The following is a 26,772-nucleotide window of genomic DNA, read 5'->3' as shown; positions in this document are numbered from 1 at the left end:
TCACCTTAGAGTTCAAAATACTTAAAAAATACTTAATTCTGGGATTGGCAGAGTGGCTGATGTGGTAGAGCACCTACCTAGTAAGCATGAGAGCCTAAATTCAAACCCCAGTGCCAACAACAACAACAAAAATCTAATTCTGAAAACAATTAGACATGATCTTTCAATTTAGGAACATAGATTTTAAAATATTTTGGCAAACAAATAGTTGTAAAACAATTGCTACTAATAAGTGGAATGCAGCTAAAAGAAGTAATTTCTTCTAAAGATTACAATTATTTGAAAAAAGGAGAAAACAAGTAACTGATAATATAAGGGAATGCTAAGGAGAATAAATACCAGAACAAATTAATTTTCCAGAAATTGCTAACTGAAAATATCTCTGATCAGCTGGAAATAAATTTGCCATATTCACACAAGTGAAGGGGGAGATTTGAAATACTTTGATGATAGAGTAAAACAGTAGAATATCTGCTTACCTATTCTACTTCTACTTTATCAAAGAAAACAAGATATTTATGATGAGTTAAGCATAAAATTAGATGAAGAGGTAATGATATAAACCAAAGTAATTACAAATTATTTTAAAATTTCCAGGCTTTTGCTTGGGCTGGCCTGGATCACGATTGTTCCATGCATGGCTGGAATGACAGGTGTGGCCACTATGCTGTCTTATTGTTTGAGATGGGGTCTAGCTAACTTTTTGCCTAGGCTGGCCTCAAATTGTGTTCCTCTCCACCTCCCAAGTGACTGGGTTTACAAGTCTGAGTGACCATGCCCTGCTAAGCATGTAGGTTTGATACGAAAATACTTTCATTAATCGTAAAGAAAGCAAATAAGAAGATTCATGAGTTGAAAATATGCCAAACTTTAAAAAAAAAAACAACATAAAAAGAGAAGAATGATAGGATTCTGGAGTCTGTAAATCAATGAGCCTAAAGTCAAACCCATAAAACTTAAGATTGCTAAAGAACTGATTGAGAAGTAATAAAGAAGACAGCAATAACTTTGAGGAACTATTATATTTATTACCTTATCATTTTCTTCCTTTATTTGGGGGGCAGTAGTGGGGTTTGAACTCAGAGCCTTGTGCTTGCTTGGCAGGTGCTCTACCACTTGAGTCATACCCCAGCCCTCTTTTTTTTCTTTTTTGCTTAAGTTACTTTTTACATAGGGTCTTTCACCTTTTGCCCAGGCCAGCCTGGACCATGATCCTCCTATCTATGTCTCCAGGTGCCTGGGATTACATAAACTGGGCACCACACCTGGCCCAGGTGATTAATGGTTGTGGGGAGGTCTTGCTAACTTTTTGCCCAGGTTGGCCTCAATCATGATGTTCTTGATCTTTGCTTCCTAAGTAGCTGAGATTGCAGGTGTGAGTCATCATGCCCAGCCCCTAAACATTCCTTTTAAAATAGTTCTAAAGTGGTATCAGAAAAATGTCATGCACATCTTCATTCCTGATTTTATAAAGGCTCCCTGTGACATTTTGTGTTATCCTTATGGATATTAGTTGAATTAAACAAATTTGCAGTTGATATAGCAACTATTTTGAAATAATGGTGATTACTGGATCTATATTAATTTGGAATAAAGACTGTTGCCCTCTACAAATCTCTAACCATGATATGCTCAGTTTTACCAATAATGATAAAAATGCAAAAATCATAAAAAATAGGAAGGACACAGAGCTAGGAAATATATAAAGACTGTTATATAACAATCTTTATTGGGATATTTACATACTGTAACACTGAATATAGAACAAATATGAAACAATAAAGTGCCAGTTGTAATCTCAAGACTTGCATTTAGTTAGCAAAATCAATTGAACAAAAAAATTAATACCAGAAGGCTTAATAAAGAGCTCATTGTCAGAGATCTGGCAGGCACAGTTATGATGCAATGGCTTAAAAATTTAATGTGATATTTGGCTACATTAGTGGAAGTAAAGTACAAATGAAAATAAAAAGTATTTTGCTGTTTTCTGCTCTCCTAAGACCATCAGACTTCATTGGCGCAACATATATTGGGAAGAAGGACAAGTTACAAATGGTACAAGTATGGCAACTGGGATGATGAGAAGTTTGAAAATCAGTTGCTTCAAGATACAAAACCTGGAGTGAAGCATCTTTAAATGTATCAATCATGTCTTTTTATTTTCTGCTGATTTGATATCCGGGACCTACTGATCCTGGAGAGATTCTTGCTCTAGCTACTTCTTGGAGATAACATAGTCTTCTTGCCTGACTGCACACTCTTCAAATGCAAATCAACCAATCCAGAGCTTCTACCTCAGCCACCAATTATTTCCCTGCTCTAATCACCCCAGGGTCATGGACCAGGCAACTAAGACACCTCAGAGCCCATTGAAAGCATTCAAAGTAGCTGACCTTAAGCTGCTTTCCCTGCATTTGCCTTCCCTTCCCTCCAGAAACCACATTTTTGCCTTGTTTCCTCTGCCTCCTGACCAACTCCAGTGCCTCTCCAGGTAGCCCTACATAATACTACATGCCTCTTTCTCTGGGGAACTGCCAATAGCAAACCATCTTTTCAATGTTAGTCATTTCCTGCCTGTTGGATCATCCAAATGATAACAAAAAAGTGCATTTTAAGATCATAATGAATAGAATTTTAAGAGCTTGAAGAAATATTTATTTATTTTCATCTAATAATCATTTATTGAATACCTACTAGATGTCAAGTATCATTCTTCCTAGAAGCTTATTTAAATTTAATTTGCTGCTCTTTTGTGATTTCCTTCATGATTACACTGATTCTAGTTCTTTCTAAATCCTAAGATTGCTGATTATATTAGCCATACTCAAAATAGTTACCAATCAGCATGTTATACTATTGACTAGTCACAACTGCTGGCAGATGAGGGTTGAAGACTGGAGACAGTTTGTGGGCCAGGTTCATTTCGTTGCTGAGTAGCTGAAAGGTTTGGGACATCTTGGGGGAGGGTATACAGTGATAGTGGCATTAGAGATAGTATTGTCACATTTTACATTGTAAATAGCTAGCATGAACATACCAGCCCTCTTAAGTTGAATATTAAACTTGATAATATATCCTTTAGTCTCCTATCTTATCTCTTGCCCTTCATTTTGTGAAGCCATTCATTTTATGAAGTAAATTTTATATAGACTTTGGCCATCCTGCACTGTGTAATGGCCAGTGTCTTTCTTAAATTGTGCTGCCTAGATTACTCTGGAAGTGTCTACCAGCTCTGAGTGGACTCTGCATCCTGGTTGGTACTCTCCACTTCTATTAAGACCACTAAAATTACACTCTGTATTCAATATTAATAAAATGAAAGTATAGTGTGCCTTTTAATAAAATGCTCCACTGAAATAAAAATGATAGGATTTATTGCTTCTCTACTAGCAAGCAAACTAATTGAAAGATTATCACATATTTCTTAAATCATCAAGTCTTTCAATATATTTTAAATTATATTTTGGTACTATAATCTTTATTTCCATATTGGAAAAGTTAATGTGCTTACCAATCTAAAATGTTATATAATTGGCCATAGACATCTGCTAAACTTGGAAAAGAAGGAGAAAAAGAGCCATTATTTGAAAAATGATGATAATGCAATCAAAACTACAATCCACAGTATGACTTCATGTTTTCAGGAACTTGTTACACTATTAAAAATTTTTATAATATTGTCTGAAAGAATGTTAAATATTATCTGATACTAACAAAGAATTCTAAGAAAAAACTCTATTAATTATTTTATCATTAAAAATTAAACTACTAGATTTGCCAAAATTTAGGTACAATTCTTCAACTGAGAGTATTTTTTATTGATAATTTTACTTTTCTAGGGCTACCTTCTCTTATTTTTGAAGCTGTGCAGTAGATAATTCAGACAGTGTGGTAGTTCAGTTATCAATGTAAAATTAATCTTTACTTCAGAGATGGTACCTTTCAAAAAAAGTCTCCATTTAAAATTTCAGTTCAATTCTGGAGCTAGTACTTATTTGATAACTAAGTTTTTTTTTAGAAAAAAATCAAACTCTAAAGCTGCATTCCCTTTGATAGTTGCAATCATCAAATGCAAGTTTGCTTAAGCAATTTGTTTAATGTTCCATACTAAGTTATTAGACAGAGCTTTGAAAGCTAAATTAAATGGGCATCAAATTCCTCTGTGAGTTGCATGTGTCCACATTGTGCAAGAGGATAATAGGTCAGAAGTAATTTTCAATACTCAATGAAAATGACAGGTGTTTGGCTATAGATAGTGAAAGTAGGGCCTAGAGTTTCAGATCATAGTCTCAGATTCTTAGTTGGAAGGAGACTTTAAACATTCTTTAACTCAATCACCCATTTGAATATTGCATCCATGACCTTCATCCTTGGTTTGAACACCTATTTGTTCTGAGGGCAGCCCAATGCTTCTTTGAATGTTCTTTCATTGGGAAACATTTATGTTCATTTAAAAATCGAGAGCCTCCAATCTGATGGAGAAAAGCAGGATATAAACTAATTTAGGAATGTAACAGCGAAGGGTTTCCTCCAGAATAGTTTCAGCTGAATTGGAGTAGTTTCTATATCAACTGGTAAATAATATTCAATCATGTGGAAAGTTACTCTAGAAATCCAAGGGAAAAGTTGCTCTGTAACTTCTACCTCAAATTCTCCATTTCTCTTATATTGCCAGGATTACCAATAAGTAGGGAAATCTACACTTAAACCTGTGAATTGGGTCCAAGAGGCTAGTGGGGAAACCCAAGTGGCACAGTTTATGTAGAATCACAAGACTTGAATTTCTGGTTTTAATTCTGTCACAAAGTAGTTACTATATTTCTGTGATTCTCATACATAAAGGAAAAATAATTATACCTATAAAGAAATATAGGAAATAATACAGAAATATTGTGAGAAATGAAGGAACTAACACAAAATATAGAGAAACTTAAACAATTGGTCTTTTCTTATTAGACCTTTAAATTTAGCTGCAATGCAATTTGGAGCTCTAATGCCTTAATGGTAAGTAAGTCTTAGCTAATGCATGTTTATAAATTGTATAAAATTCACATTAAGGAAATCATATCAATACAAAACAAACTTTTAAACGTACAGATTCTGTCCCTATTACCAGTTACTTTAAACAACTCAAGAGCCCAGGCAAAAATTGAAGATGATAGTTTTATGATATTAAATATAACGATAATAAAAATAACAGCTGCCATCTACTGAAAGTTATGTGCTAACTGCTGCTCTAAATGCTTTACGTATACATTCTCTTTTATGTTGTAATGGCTGGGGACTAGCTAATCCAGGACTCAGTCTTTCTTCCTTATCTATCTTCCCTTGACCAATAAAAAATCCATTGATTTATATTTGATTAAACATTAAAGATACATTTAGCCTTATTTCTGAAGATGAGGATCTTCATCCTCCATGACTGTTCTCTGCTGCCTCAAGCACCATAATCTGGTTTGTCATCATATAGTTAGAAATGACATTCCTAAGCAATCTCTGCTTGCACTTGAATTAGGAGGATAAGAATTATCAGATTATAAGATTATCAGATCAAATCAATTCAGATTTTGATTTAGAATTATTCTTTCAGTTTATGATGAAATTGTAAAAAAAACATGTAACTCATATTCTTACCATATTTGCTCTCAAGTATTAAAAATTTTAAATATGAACACAATATTGGCATCCATTGACTCACTCACATGATAATAGAACACCTATTTTTCTAAATACTGTTTGAGTTGTAAGGGATAAAACAGTGAATGACTTGTCTTTTTATCAAACTTGCTCTGATAAACTATTTTTGAAGGCTACCAAAACAGCAACAAAAATAACAAACCTTCCTGCCTTCTCTCACTATATTTACATATTTTCTTCCCTCACAAATTCCTTTCTCTTTTTCGTTACGGATTTACTTAGCAACTTCACAAGTAATCTCCACATCATCACTTGGTGATTAATATTTTTAAAATCAGCAGTGTTAAGCTTCTGCAGATAACAGAATCAATGCTTGCTGTACTGAGATAGAATTTTTAGTCCTATTGCAAATTGCCCAATTTTATATGCTATTTACTATCTTTAGTTTTTTGGAAAAAAGGTGACTCTTGATCTTATAGGAGCTTGTAATTTGTTTCATGATATAAGTTTAGACAAACCCTATTCTTACTTTTTGTACAAGATATCAATCCATAACAAGGATGCCCTCTAAAATGTTTATTTTGGGGAGTAGATTAAAGTTAAAAAACAAGCATGAACTCCTGATTTTTTATGTCTTTAAGAAAGAACAATAGAGTTTATGAATTCTAATACCTTCTTGTATAACTTTGATTATAGTACCACAAAGGTGAACTACTCAAACTTAAAACTTTTACTGTGAATTCCCCTGGTCCAAATCATAAACCCTTCAGTATAAACAATATGCCTTACTTAAGCCAACCAAATGTTCTATCCATATAACATGTATGTTTGGAATATCTTTTCATTTCCTAGATGGAGTCTTCATTGTCTTGTGACCACTTTATGGTCTCTTTCCTGGTATTTTACTTTAGTCTTATTTCACTCCAGTTTATCCCAACACATAAATTTTACTGGTATTTCAGGATGTACCCAATGGCATTTCCACAAGAACTCATCCCTTACCACTCCCAATGACACTTCTTTCTCTGAACTAAGAGTTTTGTATTTACAGTTTGACACTAAATCATGGACTATCTCATTTTGTTGGAGATTTGATCAATGTGTATATTCTGCCTTCCTAGTGCAGTAGGAAGCTCTTTCTGGACAGTAGATAAGTCTTATGAGCTCTGTCCATAGTGTTACAGTAACAGTTTTGCATCTTGTGAAGTGTCTCTTAAAATTACACCCCTTAAAGCATTAACATGGTGATAAGCACCCAATACATGCTCACGAGCCTCAAACTGAAAGACTGCAATCCCAAGATCTTCTTAATGATCAGAGAGAAAAGCTGCTTAGAGAGGGCCAATATGCCAAAGTCTCAAGGAAGTTTTTAATATGAAAACCTTGTTATTTCTCTAGTCAATATAGGCTACTTCAATGCAGTAGTCAAAGTAAGGTACTTACTAAGGCAAACTTTTTGTTGAGAAACATCTGCTCCACCAAAGATGACTCATTATGGAAGAGGTGGGGCTGCATGTGACTCCACATGTGCGGAAACCACCAGAATTCATCCACAGACCCCAACAGACAGTCATCTCCTTCATCTTCCTCTTGAGTTCCTGCAGGGGAAAATTATTATTCAGTTAATTGAGATTACATCTGTCTATCTATCTATCTGTCTATTATCATCATCATCTATCTGTCTATATTGAAATATGTACATATCATACATGCTATGATATCATATGTGGTATTTATAAGACACCATTTATATTATCTTACATATAGTTGAGCTTTTGAACATAAAATGAAGCAAAGGAAAATCTGTTAGGGAGCAACCAGAGAAAGGACAAACATTCTAAAAATGTTCAACATGGATATAAACATCATTGTGGAGATGGAAATATGTAACCATTCCCAGGAACATCAGCACTCTTAACTTTTAGCATCTTTGTACAATTTGTAGTTTGGAGAGAATGGGGGCAAGTAGCAAATGTAATCATGAGAATATGCCTGCCAAAAGGAGTGTGAGAGTCTCAGTAGTAAATCATTTTGACATGGTTGTATGTGCAGTCACAACAAAATAATTTCATGATTCATTTGTGTCCCTCAGCACACGATATCATTTAAGTCAGTTATTTGTTGCAGTTTTCACACTGAAAATAGGCAGAAGTCTCTTGGCATTTCCCAGTAGTCAATTCATTCCTGACTTCCACCTCCCCAGCAATGAGATTGTGATAAAGTGATCTGAAATTCACTAGTTTATGAAAAGTCTCCCATGCTTCTGCTCCTAAGCTTGATTCCTTGTCATATATAACTCCTATCCTTCCCTGCATCTATCCACTAATTTCTCCTTCATTCATTTTCTAAATAGACTTTGTTCAGAGTTTATCATGACAGAACAACTGATCTCAGGGTTCTTTAGGAAGATAGCTCAAGTATGTGTTACCCTTTTTTGACTATCACAATGAAATCTGCAATAAAAACATTTATGCATTGGAATCATCCGGGAGGTAGGAAAATGATGTCTGCCTTCTGTCAGATTTATCTTAATTCATGGTAGGCATAATTTATGTCTTTCCTTTTTTCTTAATAGCTCTAATTAATCTTATTTTCTTTAATTCTACTTCAGGGATGTTTGAAATCAGAATTATTATCTTGTGAACAAATGTCTGTTGCTTATTACTTTAAACACTATGATAAAAAAAGTTGAAATGCTCATGGTTGGATTGTCCTTGCCTCCTTTGTCAGAACTGGGGGAAGACAGAAAAACCAGAGATCAAATTCCTTAAGTTGTAAAAAATATACTTAAACCTCATAAATTTATTGCAATGTTTAATTTATTTTATTATATGTATGTTTAAACAACAGTGGTATTTTACCTGCATTATTTCCTTCTGTGGTATTATTATCTTTAAAACCATTACTGAGATTTTACCTTGGTCAAGAGTTTTTCATCTTTCATTTAATTATTGCAACACCTTAAGAAGTAAAGGCCACTACTAACTTCCTTGTATAGGTTAAGGAAATTGGTCTTTAGAGAGATGAAATAACTTATCCTAAGTTATTTCATAAGAGCTGAAAGACCTGAATTTCGTTTAGATTAGCAACTTTAAATTCAGTGTCTTTAGCTATCATTTGCTGACCAAATGTAGTCTAGATATAAGTTTGATATTTACTAATTCATTATCACACTGCTCTTTCATGTTGTTAGTTAATCCGTGATGTCATTAAACCTTCCAGACAACTCTTATTTCTTAGTAATTTAGTGAAATACACCAGCCTTACTAACTAGAATCTTTTGCCGTTTGGCTTCCCTACTAGAGGACTGCCAATTAAATTGCAAAAGTTCAATTTCTCTTGTGCATAAGAATTGGGTTCTATTGTAAGAACTTTTGTAAATGCCACAATGTACCCCCAACCCATCGCAACAATAAAAAATATCAAAAAATGGGTTCTGATTAGTTTAGTGTTAAAATAGTCTTATTTTTGGTACCTAACTAACTCTCTGACCTGGGGCCCTTCTAAGTTTGTTTTTATATAGAAAACAAGGGAATATTCCTAGTAGTCAATGGAAAGGTATAGGAAATGTATATGAATATGGTTATTGCTCATTAGTAGGGAAGTCTGATTTTTATTTTCATGTACTTCTCACAAAAATGCATTAACTCTTCAAAAGTTAAAATTAATCAAATAAGATAAAGGTTTCTCCTGGAATAAAGTCTTAACTATTGTGACACTACTGCTTTTCTCTGTCCTTAAGAATTAATTTTTAAAAAGGTATTTTTTTAATAGTAAAAAGAATTATTCATTTAGAATGGAAGACCATGTACTTCAATTAAATTTTATAATAACTAATTTGGAAAGACTGACAATTAAATTTTTTATCTCTTCCCACTCAAAAATTATTTTTTTCTAGTCCCAGACAACACCAGCTACAGCTTTCTAGAAGCTTTCATAGTATACAGATACCAAGAACCTTCAAACTTAACCTTAGCTTCTCCCTGTGTTCCATTTTCTCTGGCTTATACAGAGAGAGCACTTTTATTGTAAGGCTGTGGGACATACTTAAGTAAAAAAAAAAAAAGGTCAAGTCTTTAAGAGATAAACATGAAGGAGAGGGACAGCTGGAGTCATTTTCTAGCATTCAGTGTTTGGCAGGAAGATAACTCAGGTGCCAGGAGTTTTTCCTTGTATTTCTTGGGTGAGTTTGGGTTGTCTTGATTTTGTTCCTATGGTTCTTCCTATAATGACTCTCTGTTATGGTTTGATATGAAATGTCCCCATAGACTCATGTGTTAAAGGCTTGATCCCCAGTTGTGGCATGATTTTGGGAGGTTTTGGAGTAAGAAAGTCACTGGGAGCATGCCAGTGTCATGTGTTTGTATTTGTCACAGTGATGAAAAGTCTAACACACCATCTCTCAAACAGTCTAAATATTCTGTTTGTTCTTGATCTTGCCCTGATGATTCCTCATCTGCATGTTAGTTTTCTTTTCTTCAAAGAATGTCAAAGAATATAAAATAATCAATAAATAATTATTAAAATAATCAATTGAAAATAGTATATGTTTAGGGCACTCTTTTATTTTATTAAGTTCTTGGGGCTCCCTATCATAAAATTTAGTAGTATGATGGGTTTAACTTTGCTAGAAAGATGATGGAACTTCTACACATAAAGAGGAAGTTCTCATTTCATGTATCTATGCCAAGGTAGTAGAACTTTACTCTAAGTAAAGTTAGAATTACTTTACAATAGCTATCAAATTGTGCTTTCATAATTGAGATTACCATAAGAACAGCAGCTTATTTGATCATTAGAAAAAGTTAAATTATGATTATGAGATTCCCAATTGTTAATCCTTAAAAATAGAAAAAATGTATTTTATATAGTAATCTAAGTAATTCAGGGGACTAAGTCTTTTAGAATTTCTTACATTAAGTTACTCTTAAAACAAAAACAAATCAATAACCAAAGACATGTAGTTGTATGACTATATACATTGTATGTATTATACATCAAGTGACATGAATATACCTGAGCCAAGTCTCATGACTCTCTAACTGCCATGGAAACAAACAGAAATTCACTTACTACAGAAATGCAATATTACTTCTATCTAAAAGTGAAATTACTATTAGTTACTAATGTGCATATGAAAATTATATTGATTTTGTATATAGGTAGAATTCTCACCAGGGAAACTTATTAAACCCTTGAAGAAGACCATTAAATAAATATGAAATAATTCATGTCCATATTACAAAATTAAAAATTGAAAAGCATTTGAAGTTATAGAAAACTATTTGATAAACTTGTTTGAGTATATCAGTTTTAAAAATTATTTGCATACTTGTTTAGATTACACATGTACAGATGACATAAAATACAAGAAGTACAAAAGTAATACATGAAAGTAACTCCTTTTCATCTCTGATACTCAATCCCCAAATTATCTTCTTCATCGATACCCGCTAAAACTAGTTCATTATGAATCCTTGCATAGATATCCAGTGTCTGTATTAATAGCTGTGTGACAGTGACCACATTACTTAACCACTCTTAGTTTTATAAACTTTAAAATAAGTTTCCCATAGTTACGTAGATTCCATCCCCTTTTATTTTCATGCAAGTTGTAGCATGTTCTAATCTCAAGAGCTCCTTCTTTATCAGTTACATTTAAGATAATATTTGCTTTTTAATGACTGAAGACTATGTCATTACAGGATATATAACTATATGTAATCTTTCTTTTAACTTCTGAAATATTGCCTGATTCATTCAATACTATTGTATTCAGCTATCCTCAGATAAGATAAAATATATTTGAACAGATTATGTTTTGAAAATTATTCTTAATATTTTAGAGTGATTTTTTTCTTTTGCAACACAGCAGGGTCAAATTTCATATGGTGGTCTTGTTCCATGTAGCTACTTACAGTTCAAGGTGATCTTACTACCACTAGCTCATTTGTTCATTAATTCATTTTTAATAGACACTGTTATAATTTCTGCTATTACAATAATAAAGGTTTCATGGGAAATCCATTTTAGTATAAGAAGAGATAATGAAATAATTATAAAACAAACTCCCTTCAACACTCACTCATAATGAAACTCTGAGTAGCCTAGGGAAGGAAGGGAGGGTCCTTAAGATAATAGAGTAGTTACAAAATATTTTATTGCAAGATTCCTCTTGAGAACAAGAAGAAATCTATTGAAAGATTTCCCACTAAGTGAAGAATAAGTGCTATTACCATCATCACTTTTATTTAAAATTGACCTGAGGCTAGGCATGGTGGCATAAGCCTCTAATCCCATTACTTGGGAAGCTGAGACAGGAGACTCATGACTTCAGGCCAACCTGGGCTATATAACCAGACATGTTTCAAAAATAAAATAAAATAAACTTCTCAAGATCTGAGCCAGAGTCAGTGCAATCAGCCACAAAAAGAAACAAAATTCATAAGGTCAGCAAAGGAAAAATAAAAATGCCAGTATTCACAAATTACATGATAGCATAGGTAGAACATGTAAAAGAATGAATAGATAAACTATATAATTAGTAACTAAATGTAGCAAAGTTACTAGATACAGCATCAATGCACAAAATCAGTGTATTTTTAAATGCCATCAACAAAAGAGTGGAAAATTAAATAAAAACAATACACCACTATTATACTAACAAATTAATAAGTGTAACTAAAGAAGACCTAAATATATCCAAGTACTTGAAGATGTAACATTTAAAATGCCAATTTCTACAAATTAATCTATAGGTTTAATTCAATCTAAATCAACATTCTTGCAAAAATTGTTCTCAGATATTGGCAAGCTGATTCTTAAAATTTATATGAAAATGAAATGGCCAAGAATAGTCAAGTCAATCTTGAAGAAGATGAACGAAATTGGAATTATTATTGAAGACATGATATTATTATTAATTATGAAGTTACAGCAAATAAGACATTGTGATGGACACAAATAGACCCAACAAACAGGAAAGGAAATCCAGCAAGAGTCCACATGGATATGTTCATCTAATTTGTGATGACACCACAGTGCAGTGGGAAAGGACAGCCTTTCTAATGCTTGGTGCTAACTGGATAACTTTACGTTAAGGAGAAGGTATCTGATACATACACAAAAAATATTCCAGATGGAACACATATTTATAAATTTTAAGAGGGTAGAAAAATATTTTCATGATCTATGATATGCAAAGATTTCTTAAGCAAGACACAAAAAGTTGACCATAAAGAAAAGAAATAATAAATTGGGCAACATTAAAATGAAATATTTTGTTCAAAAATACCAATAGGAAAAAGAAAAGAAAAGCTAGGCAGTGAGAGAACCTATTTGCAACACATATAATTGAGAAAGCATTCATTAAGAATATATAAAGACTTTCTACAAATCAATAATAAAAACCAGCTTGGAGGCTGGGGAAGAGAAGAGGTGGTCAAAACAACGTATACAGGTAAGTAAATGTAAAAACAATAAAATAAAATAAAATAAAAAATAAAAACCAGAAAATAGAAAAAAAGTGCTTTTCAAAAGAGAATCTCCAGAATAACTAAGAAACCTCTGAGAGAAACTCATTTGCTATTTTTCAGAGAAATACACATTAAAACCATCAAATGATATTTCTATATGCCTTCCATAAAGACTAAAATTAAAAAGAAAAACAGGATGAAATAGTGCCAGGTTGTAGAGCCACAGGAGTATCACTCAGACTATTGCGATATAAGTTGGTTAAACCAGTTTGGAAAGCTAGTTGACATTTTCTATTAAAGTTTATCATATGTATGCCATGCTAGCAATTCCACTCCTGGCTGATAACCAATAGAAAAAAGAAAACTTAAGTCCTCTGAAAGGTAGTAGAAAAATGTTTACAATGGCTATTCAAAAAGCCATTGGAAATCCAACAAACCACACTGGAGTGTAATGGACAAAGAAATGTTAGTATATTCAAACAATGAAATAATACACAGAAGTGAAAAATGAAAGAATGACAACATATACATAACAGTATTTATTAAACCAAAATAATGAACAAAAAATATGAGTGCAGGTGGATCCTTTAGCACCTGTCTCAAGTCAGGCAAAACTAACAAGATGTTAGAAGTCAGGATAGTGGTATTCTTTAACAGAAGCCAGCAAGTGTTAATAGGTGCAAGGCGGAGGGATTCAGGAACTGTTCTCTTTCTTGATCTGTTATGAGTTGCACAGCTATGTAGTTTCTGAAAATTCACTGAAGATCACATTTGTTACTTACATATTTTATATATGTAGATTATAGTTCAATTAAAAAGGCATTAGATAGTACCATAAACTTTCAAACCATTAACATTTTCTAAAGGTTAAAAATACTAAGTTCAATGGAGTTAAATGACATGAAGAAAAACCAGGGAAGGATGTAAAGAATGTAAGAAAGTGTGAGTAAGAGGGTTGTACAATTTTAAATAGAGTGACCAGAGGACCCTTATGAGTACAGTTAATCTTCTTTTCTTACCTGTATGGTAAAATTTCCCTGAAAATCCCAGGTTGAATGTAAAATTTGTGATTTGTGCACGCAGAAGATTCTGAGTATCAAGCAGGGCCTGAAATACAGAATTAAAAAAAAATATTTATCAGACTGAGAATGGTATCAGGTAGTTTTAAAGACATCTTCCTTTTTTCATTCAGAGAATAGAACAGTTCTATACATGAGAGAATTAAATGATGGAAAATTGTTTATCACTTTAAGATTGAGGCATAATTCTGAGATTACATAAAACTCATACATATATTTGTCTTTTAGCTTGCAATAAATCAGCAAAAAGTATCATCAGCTGGAAAAGGGAAGTTAAATGAAACGTTTAATCTGTGTATATCAAAGGAATTTGTATCTAGTACCTAAGATATTATCCCTTTCCTCCATCCCTCCCTCTTTTCCTCCCTCCCTTCCTTCCTTCCATTTTGTGGTACTGTGGTTTGACTCAGGATCTCACGCTAATTAGGCAAGCATGCTACTACCTGAGACACGCACCCAATCATTATGTTTTAGTTTGTTTTTCAAATAGGGTCTTGTGATAACTTTAACGGTTCTAGATTACAGGCCTTTGACACCATGCCTGTCTAATGGTTAATCTTGTTAACCTTACTGCATTGAGAATCCCCTAACTGATTATAAAGCATACCCTTGGGTTTGTCTGTGGGGTGTTTCCAGAGAGAATTAACAAAGAGGAGAAGACACTCCCCAGATTGTGGACAGTATCACTCAATAGGCTGGAAGCTGGGATGCAATAAAAAAAGGAGAAAGGCAGCTAGCACAAGTAGTTTGTCTCTCTCTTCCTCCTCTCCCTTCTGGATGCCATGATGTGAGATGCTCAGCTCTATCATTCCCCCCCTAACATGATGGACTGAAACCTTTGAAACTGTGAACCAAAATAAATAATTCCTCCCTTTAAGTTGTTTATGTCAGATGTTTTGTCACAGTGACCAAAACCAAACAATACCCTACTTTTTTCAAGTAAAACTATTTTGAAGCAAGGTTTTGTTATATCCTATAAAATATTTACTGGGCTATGAGTATTCAATGGACTATTTTTTATTTCTCTCCTTTTCTTCTTCTCATTTAAATTCCAATTCTTATGTTCTCTCTTCCTCCCTCCCTCCCTCCATTTCTCTCTCTCTCTCTCTCTCTCTCTCTCTCTCTCTCTCTCTCTCTCTCTCTCACACACACACACACACACACACACACTCACACACACACACACTCACACATACAGTAAGCAAAAAGTAGCACTGCTAGTTTTGTAAAGAATCTTGGTTTACACAGGAGGAAACTGAGATGAAATAACTTGCTCATTTTCATAGATAAAATTAGCGATACATACTAGATTAAAGGTATAAAGCTGAATTGGGTCCCATCCTAGATCACTGCCCTTTTTCATTAGTACATCTCAGCCACAACTAAATCTTGTTCTCTTGATAGTAGAACTGACACCTGGGAGCCCTTGTGTTATCATGTTCACATTCTCAAATTTTGGGGAGATAAACAGCATTGTATTCGGTGTCCATTTGATGGCTGTTTGCCTTATCTGAATGCAAGTGATTCTCCCTTTTGTGCATAAGCAGAGGAAGAGGACTCCTGAATCTCAAATTTAAATTCCCCTGACCATTTGTCAATTTTTGAAATTTAGGCATATATTTCTTTTTTTCTAGTACTTTTTTGTTTACATAAGCAAACTCTTTGGTGTATATGATTGACCCATGTAATATGTGGGTCCTGAAGGCCTTAAAAAATGGAAGGCAGGCCTTTTGCTGGGTTCTTCACACTTAACTACAGGACCAAAAGGATTAACTGATGGGATGGCAGTGCCAGTGGAGACAGGTTAGGTCTTGTCCTTCAGGCATTGATTGGGCAGGTAAAGGAGAATTGACCAGCTGAGCACAATGAAGTGAAGAAGGGGACTTCTACGTGGTAAGATAGAACTTGCAGAGTGCAGGAAGGGGTGCTAGCTGTGTGTTAAGGTGTGAGAATTTCCCTTTATGTCCTTGTAGAAGGTGTATCAGGTAAGGTCTCTTGGACTTAGAGTACAGGATAGGCGTGGGAGTCAGATTTCTCAACTGGAATTCTGGATCTAACCATATTCAGCTTTGAGCATATTGTTAAACTTTCCAAGCCTCAGCCTTATCATTTGTAAAGTAAGAATAGTAATTATTACCTCAAAGCTCTCTTGTGAGGATCAGTGAGATAATGAATTTACGCCGAGTTATAGTATGTGTTCAACAATTATTAAATGCTGCTCTTCTTCTACTACTACTGCTATGTGGCTGTTACTATTTTAAGTGATGTGGGGCAGTACATGTTACCTATCTGAACTTTTTCCTTCATTTGTACAATGGGAAAAAAAGAAATATAAGCTCTAAGGGGAAGGGAAGATAGGAAGATTCAGATTGTGGCCCACTTTATTGTTTCTTTTCTTATGGTCAACTTTTTGTGTCTTGCTTAAGAAATCTTTGCATATCACAGATCATGAAAATATTTTTCTACTCTCTTAAAATTTATAAGTATGTGTTCCATCTGGAATATTTTTTGTGTCTGTATCAGATATCTTCTCCTTAACATAAAGATATCCAGTTAGCACCAAGCATTAGAAAGGCTGTCCTTTCCCATTGCACTGTGGTGTCATCACAAATTAGATGAACATATCCATGTGGACTCTTGCTGCATTCTCTTTCCTGTTTGTTGGATTTATTTGTGTCTACCACAATGTCTTCTTTGCTGTAATTTGCAATTAATAATATCATGTCTTCAATAATTACTCCCCCGATTTTGTTTATCTTCTTCAAGATTGGTTTGACTGTTCTTGGCCATTTGCATTTTCTTATTAATTTGAGAATCAGTTTACCTATATCTGGAAGATTACAGGCATGAGACGCTGCTCCTGGCTATACTTCTCATATTTAAATTGTTTTTATAAGCCAGGTTTTGGGAGTGTCTATGACAAAACATAGTGTGCTTATTACTGACCTATCCTTGCAAGAAACATAAGCATCCAGCATTAGTCTCATCTTATATCCTTTCCACCAAACTCTTCATTACCAGAATAATTTCACTCAGCTTTATTCTATTTTAAGTTGAAATAATGTACTCATTATAATGTTCCCAAAATAGTGTAAAATGATATAAAATGATTCTTTATTCTCTATATGCAATATGTCTAAAATGAAGTGATAATATTTAAAACTTTAATCACAGTAAACTAAATCAATCCTGTAATACCTCATTCAAACATTGTTTTGGGCCACCAAACCCTCTGACTTGTGGGCCAAGGAGGAAGTGAGCCGTTGTCTCACTAAACAGTCACCAGTTAGCAGTGTCCTCACACACCAGCCCAGGAACCCTGACACAGATGCTCACTTTCAAAAGTGATTTAACTATTGAAAAATGGTGATTTTATTTTTAAGTGTTCCAATATATAGTATATATTCAGGATGGTAGTGTATATTTACAATTTCATGTGCCAGTGATTATTTTAAAAATAACACAATTTTCTAAGTAAGATAATTAAGTTGATATACATAAGGATATTAATATTATGAGTGTCATTCTTATTTTTCCAGTAATTAAGTAAACTTACGTGCGTGCATATGTACATAGGTATAGGTAAATTAGAGCCATAAAATAAAAATTAGAGTATACCAATTAGGATTAAAAGTAGGTTTAAATTTTTCATTTCACAGTATATTATGACCTTTCGCCTATCATACTAATCTTCCAAACTAAATTTTCTAATGGATGCAGAATATCAGTTACTCAGATGGGTGTACTATAACTCACTTAACCATTTTATTTTATTGTTGTACATTTAAGTTGTTTACATTTTTTGGCATATATTCCTACTGCTTTGTGTGTCAGTGTATATATAGTAATAAGGCAGCCATGTACATGGCACAAAATAATTTTGTTTATTCTTCAACAAACAAAACCACCTTCTGCAAGTCTGAAAATGCTTATCAAGGAATTAATAAGGAGCATAATGTCCAATAAAAATAGATGAGAATTGCATTTTGAGTGTAACTCAGCACAAAAACCTTCAAAATTATTTTTTTCAAATTTGAATCTAAGCTATTACCTTAGTTTTCAAGTCCTCAGACTGAAAAGCCGAGAATATTTGCAAGCATTAAAAAATCTAGTTAAAAGCAAAAATCTAATTTAAAGAAATCAAGCTCCATGAATTGAGCAAAATGGTAGCTTTTATATAACTTTGGATGTTATCCAACTTCCTTTATAGACTGAATACATCAAACAGAGTAAATTAGAGACAAAAAGTAAAATTAAACATAATTATAAAAATTTTATATGGCTATGTTAGTATTCATTACATGTGTGACATTCTTTGGGGGAATATCTGCTAATTTTTGTTTCTCATTTATGCTTTCTAGATTGCATTTTGACCTTTTTTATCATTTGTAAATGAACAAACTAGGTTAGTGAATCAAATTAAGGATGGAGAAGTTTTAGTGTTGGGTGTAGATTTTTAGCAACAGAAAAAACACTATATTTAAGCACAGAGTTTTTAGAGTTAAGATTTTCCAATCAATCATATACTACTAGTATATCCTAACTATATGTATCTATATCTGTCAGAGTAAATGAAAGCAATCAGGAAGTTAATTATAAACTCATTGTAATGGTTGGTTTTAATTGTCAACTTTATTGGATTTAGAAATACCTAGGATGTGGGTCAGGCATACCTCTGGGTGTGTCTGTGAGGACATTTCCAAAAAGGATTAACTGAGGTAGGAAAAAACCACCCTGAATGTGAATGGTAGTATCCCAGGGTCTGGGACTAAAGGAGGAAAATGGAGAAAGCCAGTCCAGTGCTAGCATTGCCTTTTCTCTGCTTCCTGGCCACGATGATGTGAGTTGCTCTGCTTTGCCAGGCTTTCCCCACCATGCTGGACTGAACCCTCTGAAACCTTCAGCCACAATAATTCTTAACTCCCTTCAATCGTTTGTCAGGTATTTCAGCAATGCAAAGTACTAGCACACCCCTATACCTTTCTACCTTTCTCTCTCTCTTACACACACATACACACACACACTTGTGTACATGCAGGCATCAAGAATACTCAATATTCAGTGTAACTGATATTATTCCCATTTCAGACATGGCAGACATGACTCAAATAATTTAAGTGACTTCTCCTTCGTTGCAAAGCTGGTTAAATAGTGAAGAACTGATTTACATAAGGATTTTGGATTTCAAAAGTCACTGCTTCTGTTGTCCATAAAAACAAGAATGCTAACACTGAGTGTTGTTACCACTGATATACAGTAATATAAGGTAATATAATCCTTTAGAAGGGCATAGGATTGTATTGTGAGTTTCATTTTCAATAACTGGTTATCACTTTTAGTTTCCAAAACCTAAAAGTACAGGAGGAATCGGTTGGTCATACAATACCTGGGTTTTAAGATTCTCAAGAGAACCAGGACCAGTAAGAGATTTTATTAGCAAATGTGGTTATGTAGGCATGCTAGAGAACCATGAAGGCTGGTGGTATAATTTGCCTCTAGTTTGAAGATCTGAGAATTGGGATCTGATGCTAAAAGCTTGAGAATAAGGAGTGCTGTGTCTAAGGATAGGAAAGGATGAATGTCTCAGCTCAAGCAGAGAATGAATTTGTTTTTCTAATTTTTTTGTCCTATTCAGGCCTTCAATGCATTGGGCAGTATCCCTCACACTGGGGAGGCCCATATAATTTATTCAGTTCACCATTTCAAAAGCTTGTTTCTTCCAGAAACACCCTCACAGTCATACCTAGAAGTCATGTTTACCATATGTGTGGCTATCCCTTAGCCCAGTCAAGTCCACACATAAAATTAACCATCACATCAACCAAATTAGAAATGTTTACCCCTCTAGATTAAAGAACACTCATTCAGTGAACCATTTGTATAGTTGGGGCACAGGATGCTGAAGAACTATGAAGTGCTCTAATGGTCCTACATTTGGTCTCTTTCTAATCACATAAGAACTGGGAAAACACTGTATATTAAAGACTTATTCCTAGGCAAGGAAAACATTGAAATACACTGAAAACAGTTAACTAGGCTTAATGTTAGAAGAGAGTATCACACACAGCCGGAGGAATGATACCTTTAGAGAAAAATGGAAAATCATAAGCAATAAGGCCAGGATCAACTACTATTCCCCTCTCCACACACAAATAACATCAGCATGGACATCAGTAAGAAATGCAGGGAAGATAATTACTGGGAAACGTAATAGTCACTTTCCGCAATAACGTTTAGACTCTTGTCAGGAAACCTATACACAGCACTGCTCTACCTAACTTACGACATTCCTAATGTTAAAACAATCCCTCAGCTCCAAACTATCCATATTCTTATGTAATGCCTACACACTGAAAGGGGAAATCTGCTTAAAATATAAGAACCAAATGTGAGAATATGCTGTCTATGTCTTCCATGGGCTTTCTCCTCAGAATTTGCTAATTGTAAGAGATGTTTTAGGGATTGTCTTTCCTATCAAGTTGCTACTGGCCAAGGCCACCATCTGCTGAAGGCCAAGTCCTTGAACATGACCTCACCAACATGGCACGATGAATGAGTAGCAGATTTAGAATAAGAGTGGCTTAGGATTCTGACTTTGCCATTTGACAGCTGTGTAAGCTTGGATGAGCTACTGGCTCTTTCCAGATCACGGTTCCCTTCTGAATAGCAGGTCTGGTGTGATGATCAACTGACAAAGCAGTTATCGCCCCCAAACCCTTCCTAACATGTAGAAACTGAGTTGTAGCTCTATGAGTGAAACCTTTTTCACTTTCTTCTACCAACCTTAAAAATTTTTATCCTGTCACAAAATTCCATTTCCTATTTCTTCCTATTTGTTACCCATGTGAAAAATAAGACAAAGGTCTAAAATTTTAAATTATATATTTCAGACTGATCCTTAGTACTTTTAGGATTGTTTAATCAGCACTACAGAGGAATGTTATCTATCAGCTATCTATATAACCTTCATGGGCTTTGTATTTCTTTCTACATGATAGTAGGGAATTCAAATTGCACCCAGTGTTCATTCATTTCTGTTTGAACTGTATCAGCAGAATAAGGACAAATGTTTGTGTGAAAGCTAAGGAGAAAAGATTTACATAGTACTCTCAAATTATTTTTATTGCATACTTTAAATGTTCCACAGTATAAATTATGCATAAACTTTAAATTACATAGTAAGGGATGATTCTCCTAAAACATTTGTTGAAGCAAAATTGGCAGATAATGATATGTGAGAAGGAAACAGAAAATTATTAAGTGCTAGTCTCACTAAGTGAGAATGGTTATGCATATTTTATTTAGATTATGGTTGATATGCTTACATAGTCCAAATACTAACATACTTTTAAAAGAAGAAGTAAGTGTAAAAAGTAGGTCACAATTCCTTACAATATAGTATCTTTGGGAAACCATTATCTATGTCTCGTTCATTTAGTTATACAGAAAAGGGATTTTGTATGTTATCATTTAAATAATTTTAGTATCTTAATACTTTAAAATACTTGCTTTTTGGCAGCAAAGCAAAAAAAGAAGTGAAGTGTAGGATTTCACAAGACAGGACAGAGGCACCTCAATCCACTTACTATTCTAGGGCAAATTTCTTTTAGTACTTGCACAGGTATTTTGGAAATCCCTTTAGCAGCATATTTATTCTGCTCAAGAAGATAAAATGCTAAATACCTGTGAGCACACACACATTGACAATGACCCCTAGATATCCCCTCCAAAAGAGTTGTGTGATATGTGAAAAGAAAAGTGAGTTTGGAGCCTCACTGTGAACTCCAAGAGGTCGCAATTGTCTATCCTGTTCACTGCTGCGTTCCCACCGTCCAGCCTGATGTCATGAGCAAACCAGGGTGAGTATTTGCTGAATAGGGACATGAAAGAATTTCTGATTGATTGATCATGTGATGAAATCATAAATATTGAAAATGATTACATTATTTATTTTGAATATTATTTTACTATTTCATTTTCATAAAATGCTTTGAGTCTTGATAAAATTTGAACATTTGAAATTAAAAAAATCACAAAACATTTAATTTCAAATTATTCTGTGAAGACATAACCTATTTCAGTGCCTCTCAAACTTCTATGTAAATAAAATACAAATCCCTGGATTCCAACCCAGGATATTGAGCATTGTTGCTGAAGCAAGACCAAAGCATCATGGGAGATATCAATATCAGTGACCTCATGCCATGCTCTAAGAATCAGAATTCTATTCCTTGAATTCAATAATTCAAGATAGTTTATAATTTACTTATAGTCTTGCCGTTTACTTTAGAGTAAATCTTTTATCATAATTCTTACTGTACAGCATGCATGAGATGATTTCATGAGCTGTATAAGAAGTTGGTACTGTGAATTCTCAAATTGGAAATCACATAGAAGAATGAATACATGAGGATCAATCAGACTTTATTTGGGCTCCTAGAAACTGTGTTTGCTCAAAAGTACTCTGTGATTTTTAATTTTATGTGTTAATTTGGATGAGGCATGGTGTCTGAGGGGGGTTTGTATAGAACAGTAGTAATATTAGAACTGATAAACTGAGTAATGCCTGTTGCCCTCTATAATGTGAGTGGGCCTTGTGCATCAGTTGAAGGACTGCACAGAGTAAAACACAGGTAAGAGGAATTCTTCCTCCCCTTCTACCTTGAGTTGGGACACCAGTATTTTTCTACCTTTGAATTCAAACTGAAACATAAATTCTTTTTTTTTCCTTTGATGGAACTGGGGCTTGAACTCAGGGCTTCACACTTGCAAAGTAGTCACTCCTACTGCTTGAGCTGCACCTCCAGTCCATTTTGCTCTGGTTATTTTGGAGACTGGTTCTCATTAACTATTTGCCTGGGCTGGCCTAGAAGCATGATCCTCCCAATGTCAGTTTCCCAATTAGTGAGGCTTACAGTTGTGAGACACAGGTGCCCAGCTCTGAAACGTACACCAAGCCTTCTGGCCTTTAGACTGAAACATACACTAGTAGGCCTGGTTCTCAGGCTTTCAAAGTTGGTTTTCCTGGGTGTATAACTTGTGATTGCATATCTTGAGCCTTCTCAGCTTCTATAATCGCATAAGCCAATTCCTTAAATCTATCTATCTATCTATACTATTGACTGTTCAATCAATCATAACTGTGATGGAGAATGTATTAATAGGGCTTTTCCAGTAAAACTGAACCAATAGGAAGTTATCTACTTCTATCTCTTTCCAAACCCTGTGTCTATCACTGCTGGAGTAGTTTGAGTTAGAAATTATACAGTATAGCATTCTAGCCTCTAAAGTTTCACTTTATATCTTTGTTCACTTTATTTTTTTCTCTGTTTATTTTTTAGTTTAATTTAGAAAATATGAATGTCCCTTGTAGATGGGTAGCAGCAATCTGCTAATCAGTTTATCACTTTGGGTTAAGTATGGTAACTTAGAGTCAACAGCTTCAACCTAGGGAAGATAAGGTGTGAGGAAGCAAGTACTTATAGAGTATAAAGGTACTTTAAGAATCACATGTTATAGGACTGTAAAATGATCTAGCCACTGTAGAAATACTGTGGTTCCTCAGAAAGTTAATCAGAATTACCACATGACTCAGCAGTTATCCTATGGAATATACCCAAAAGAATTGAAAAGAGGGTTCAGACATATACCTACAAACATGTTCATTGTAGCACAATTTATGATACTCAAAGGTGGAAATAATCAAAATGTCTACGTGATGGATAAACAGGTAGACAAATTGTGGTGTATGCATACAATAGATAGTATTCAACCATAAAAAGAAATGGTTACACGTTACACGTAACATGTTACAAATGGATGAATCTCAAAAACATTATGCTCAGTGAAAGAAACCACACATAAGAGGTCACATGTTATATGAATCATTTATATGAAATATACAGAATATGTAAATTCATAGAAACAGACAATAGACTGGTGTTTTCCTAGGCAGGGGAAAATTAGGTACAGATACTTAATGGATATGGGGTTCCTTATGGGGGGATGAGAATGTCTGGACTAGACAGAGGTGGTGGTTGTACACTGCATGCACGTGCCAAATGACACTGATTTCTTTTTAATGTAAATGAATTTCACCTCAATAAACAAAAAAAATATAGTGTACAAATGTGAGTATTGCTATCCTTGCTTTTTCCTGAGTTTTAAAGGCTATTTTATGAATTATATGACAAAATTATTTGCAGTAGATGCTCTTTACCCTTTATACCAACTTTAACAAAAGCTTTCAAGATGGTGTCAAGGTCAAACACATCATGAACTCTTTGGAAATAGAACTGGTCTTCACAAGTCCATACATAGTTTGGGCTGTGTCTTAGGCCTTTTATAATTCTTCTTCCTTTTGGCTTGGTTGTGGACATACTTACCTCCATGTGATTCCTGGAACATTCCAAGTTTGGTCTAGGCCTTTAGTTTTTCTGTTTCCTCTTAAAAGATGAGCTTCCTTTCTCCACACATGCATGTGGTTTACTCACTTACTCTTTTAGGTCTTTGCTTAAACATAATCTCAGTAAGGCTTACCTTGACCACATTCTTTTCCTTTTATTTTTCATTTTTAAAGAAACATTTCCTCAACTTTATAAATTGGCAAATAAAATTATATATATTCACAGAGTACAAGGTCATGTTTTGAAAGATGTATATGCTGTGAAATAGATGAATCAAGCCAATTAACATATCTATCACTTCAGATATTGATTTTTTTTGTGAACATCTTCTTTTAAATAGATGCCCAGCCTATCACTCTTTATCTTTTTCCCTGCTTTATTTAATTCTTCTTAGTTTATTACTCTTACTGTTACTATTGACATACATGTACTCCTTGACTTATGATGGGGTTTTACGTGAAGACAAGTCATGTGATAACATCATTAGAGATTCAGTGAGGCAGCTTCAAGACAAAGATTGACAGCTATATTGAGAAGACTGGGATGGTCAGGGAAGGGTCCTACCTAGAGTCTCAGAGGAAGTAAGTCAGGGCTGAAATCGTGACTTTGGACTTCCATACTTCAGATCCACAAGACAATGAATTTCTGTTTATTATATGCCTCCCAGTTTGCAGCATTTTGTTATGGCAGTCTTAGAAAACTAACATGGTGTTCATGAGTCATCTTATCAAATTAGCATCCCTTAATCAATTTATCAAAAATAGATCTCCCACATCATGTCCTGTTACTTGAAATACTCTCAACACTACATTTTTTTCACATTAAAAAAAAGAACATTTATGTTAGCTTACAATTAGGAAAAAACCATCTACCACAAAGTCTATCTTGAGATAAAGTATTGAATTCCTCATCTAATTTATTAATATTATACTGAAAGTGAAAAAAGAATGGTTGCATGTGTATACTTTCCCACCATTTTTAAGTCAAAGCCATCAGTCAAATCATCATAAGTTAGAGATTATCTGTGTTCATACTGTTCATTTAGCACTCCTCATTAGCACAATTCAGTTGGCTTCCCATGGCACAATTCAATGGCTTCTGTCTGGATTTGCATTGCCTAGAGTAGTGTTCAGCACATAACATCTAGGGGTGAGGTGTTTAGGAGGTGAGTAAGCCATGAGAGCAGAGATCTCATGGATAGAATTAGGGTCCTTATAAAAGTTCCATTTTTGAGCAGAGAGATTGGCCCTCACTTGACACCAAATGTGTAGAGACCTTGATCTTGGACTTTCCAGGTTCTAAAACTGGGAGGAAAAAAAATTCTCTTATTTATAAGTTGCCCAGTGTGTGATATTTTGTTATAGTAGCACAAATGAACTAAGACAAATTTATTCTTTAAGAAAGATTTCATGCTCTCACTTGGAGTCACTTTATTTTTCATATAGTTTTTTTCTTTTCTTTCCCACTGTGCAACCCTCTTCAGTGCCAACAGACTACAGGCAGAGGCCAGGCAATGGTTTGGAACCATAGCTTGCTCTGGCATGGAACAATATGAGAGGGCCAGGATTTTTCATATAGTTTTAATACAGCTTTGTGATCTGGTTTGTAAGAATATATCAAGTTAACAAGTATTGATTAGGAGTCCGTAGAAACTGACTGAGAGGAGAGGTACTAAAGAACCTAATGGAAGAGTTAGGCAGAAAAAGTGTGAATTGCCACAAAATTAAATACATATGCAAATTAGAGTGGTGGCAACTGTCTCCCTCAACTCTACAGCCTCTGAAGTATCTCTGCATCATACTTTAATCATTGCTGTTCAATAAAAATGAACATGTTAAAGCTGATGAGGTAAGTTGTGCTACAGAATTAACAAATCAATTTATTAATAGTTCAACTTACATTTATTGAGTGTATTCTATATGTCATATCTTGTGTTTTGTTGCTGAAATAATCAGATTAGACACATTGCTCAGTGATGGGCTATTTTGAGAGAAAATGAGATAATATCTGGGAAAAGTCTTTCTACATTTTAAAGCACTAAGCAAATGTCTAGTCTTAAAATAAGTTTTCAGGAAAATGGTTCAAATTGCTAAAGTCAAATGCCAGTCTTGAATGAATTATAGACAACTGAAGTAATTCTTGGTACCAATTCATTCTTTTCACTTAGCTCCAGTC

General features: G+C 34.2%; 1 protein-coding gene and 1 pseudogene across 1 annotated transcript in view; both read right to left on the bottom strand.

Moving 5' to 3' along the window:
• Positions 1-14,219, bottom strand: part of LOC141420535 (bifunctional heparan sulfate N-deacetylase/N-sulfotransferase 3-like) — a gene marked incomplete at its 5' end in the record, with an annotated part of 32,728 nt that extends 18,509 nt beyond the window's left edge. The window contains 2 exons of the mRNA XM_074064641.1: positions 7,081-7,235; positions 14,132-14,219. Coding sequence (XP_073920742.1) covers positions 7,081-7,235; positions 14,132-14,219 — 243 coding nt within the window. The remainder of the gene's footprint in view (positions 1-7,080; positions 7,236-14,131) is intronic.
• An 11,841-nt stretch (positions 14,220-26,060) lies between these two features.
• On the bottom strand, positions 26,061-26,184 carry LOC141420536 (small nucleolar RNA SNORA42/SNORA80 family; annotated as a pseudogene).
• Positions 26,185-26,772: the final 588 nt, after the last annotated feature.

This window comes from Castor canadensis, unplaced genomic scaffold (genome assembly GCF_047511655.1).
Source record: "Castor canadensis unplaced genomic scaffold, mCasCan1.hap1v2 HAP1_SCAFFOLD_335, whole genome shotgun sequence".
Classification (NCBI taxonomy): Eukaryota; Metazoa; Chordata; class Mammalia; order Rodentia; family Castoridae; genus Castor; species Castor canadensis.
Note: the sequence above shows the minus strand (reverse complement) of the source record. Positions and strands in the feature narration are given on the sequence as shown.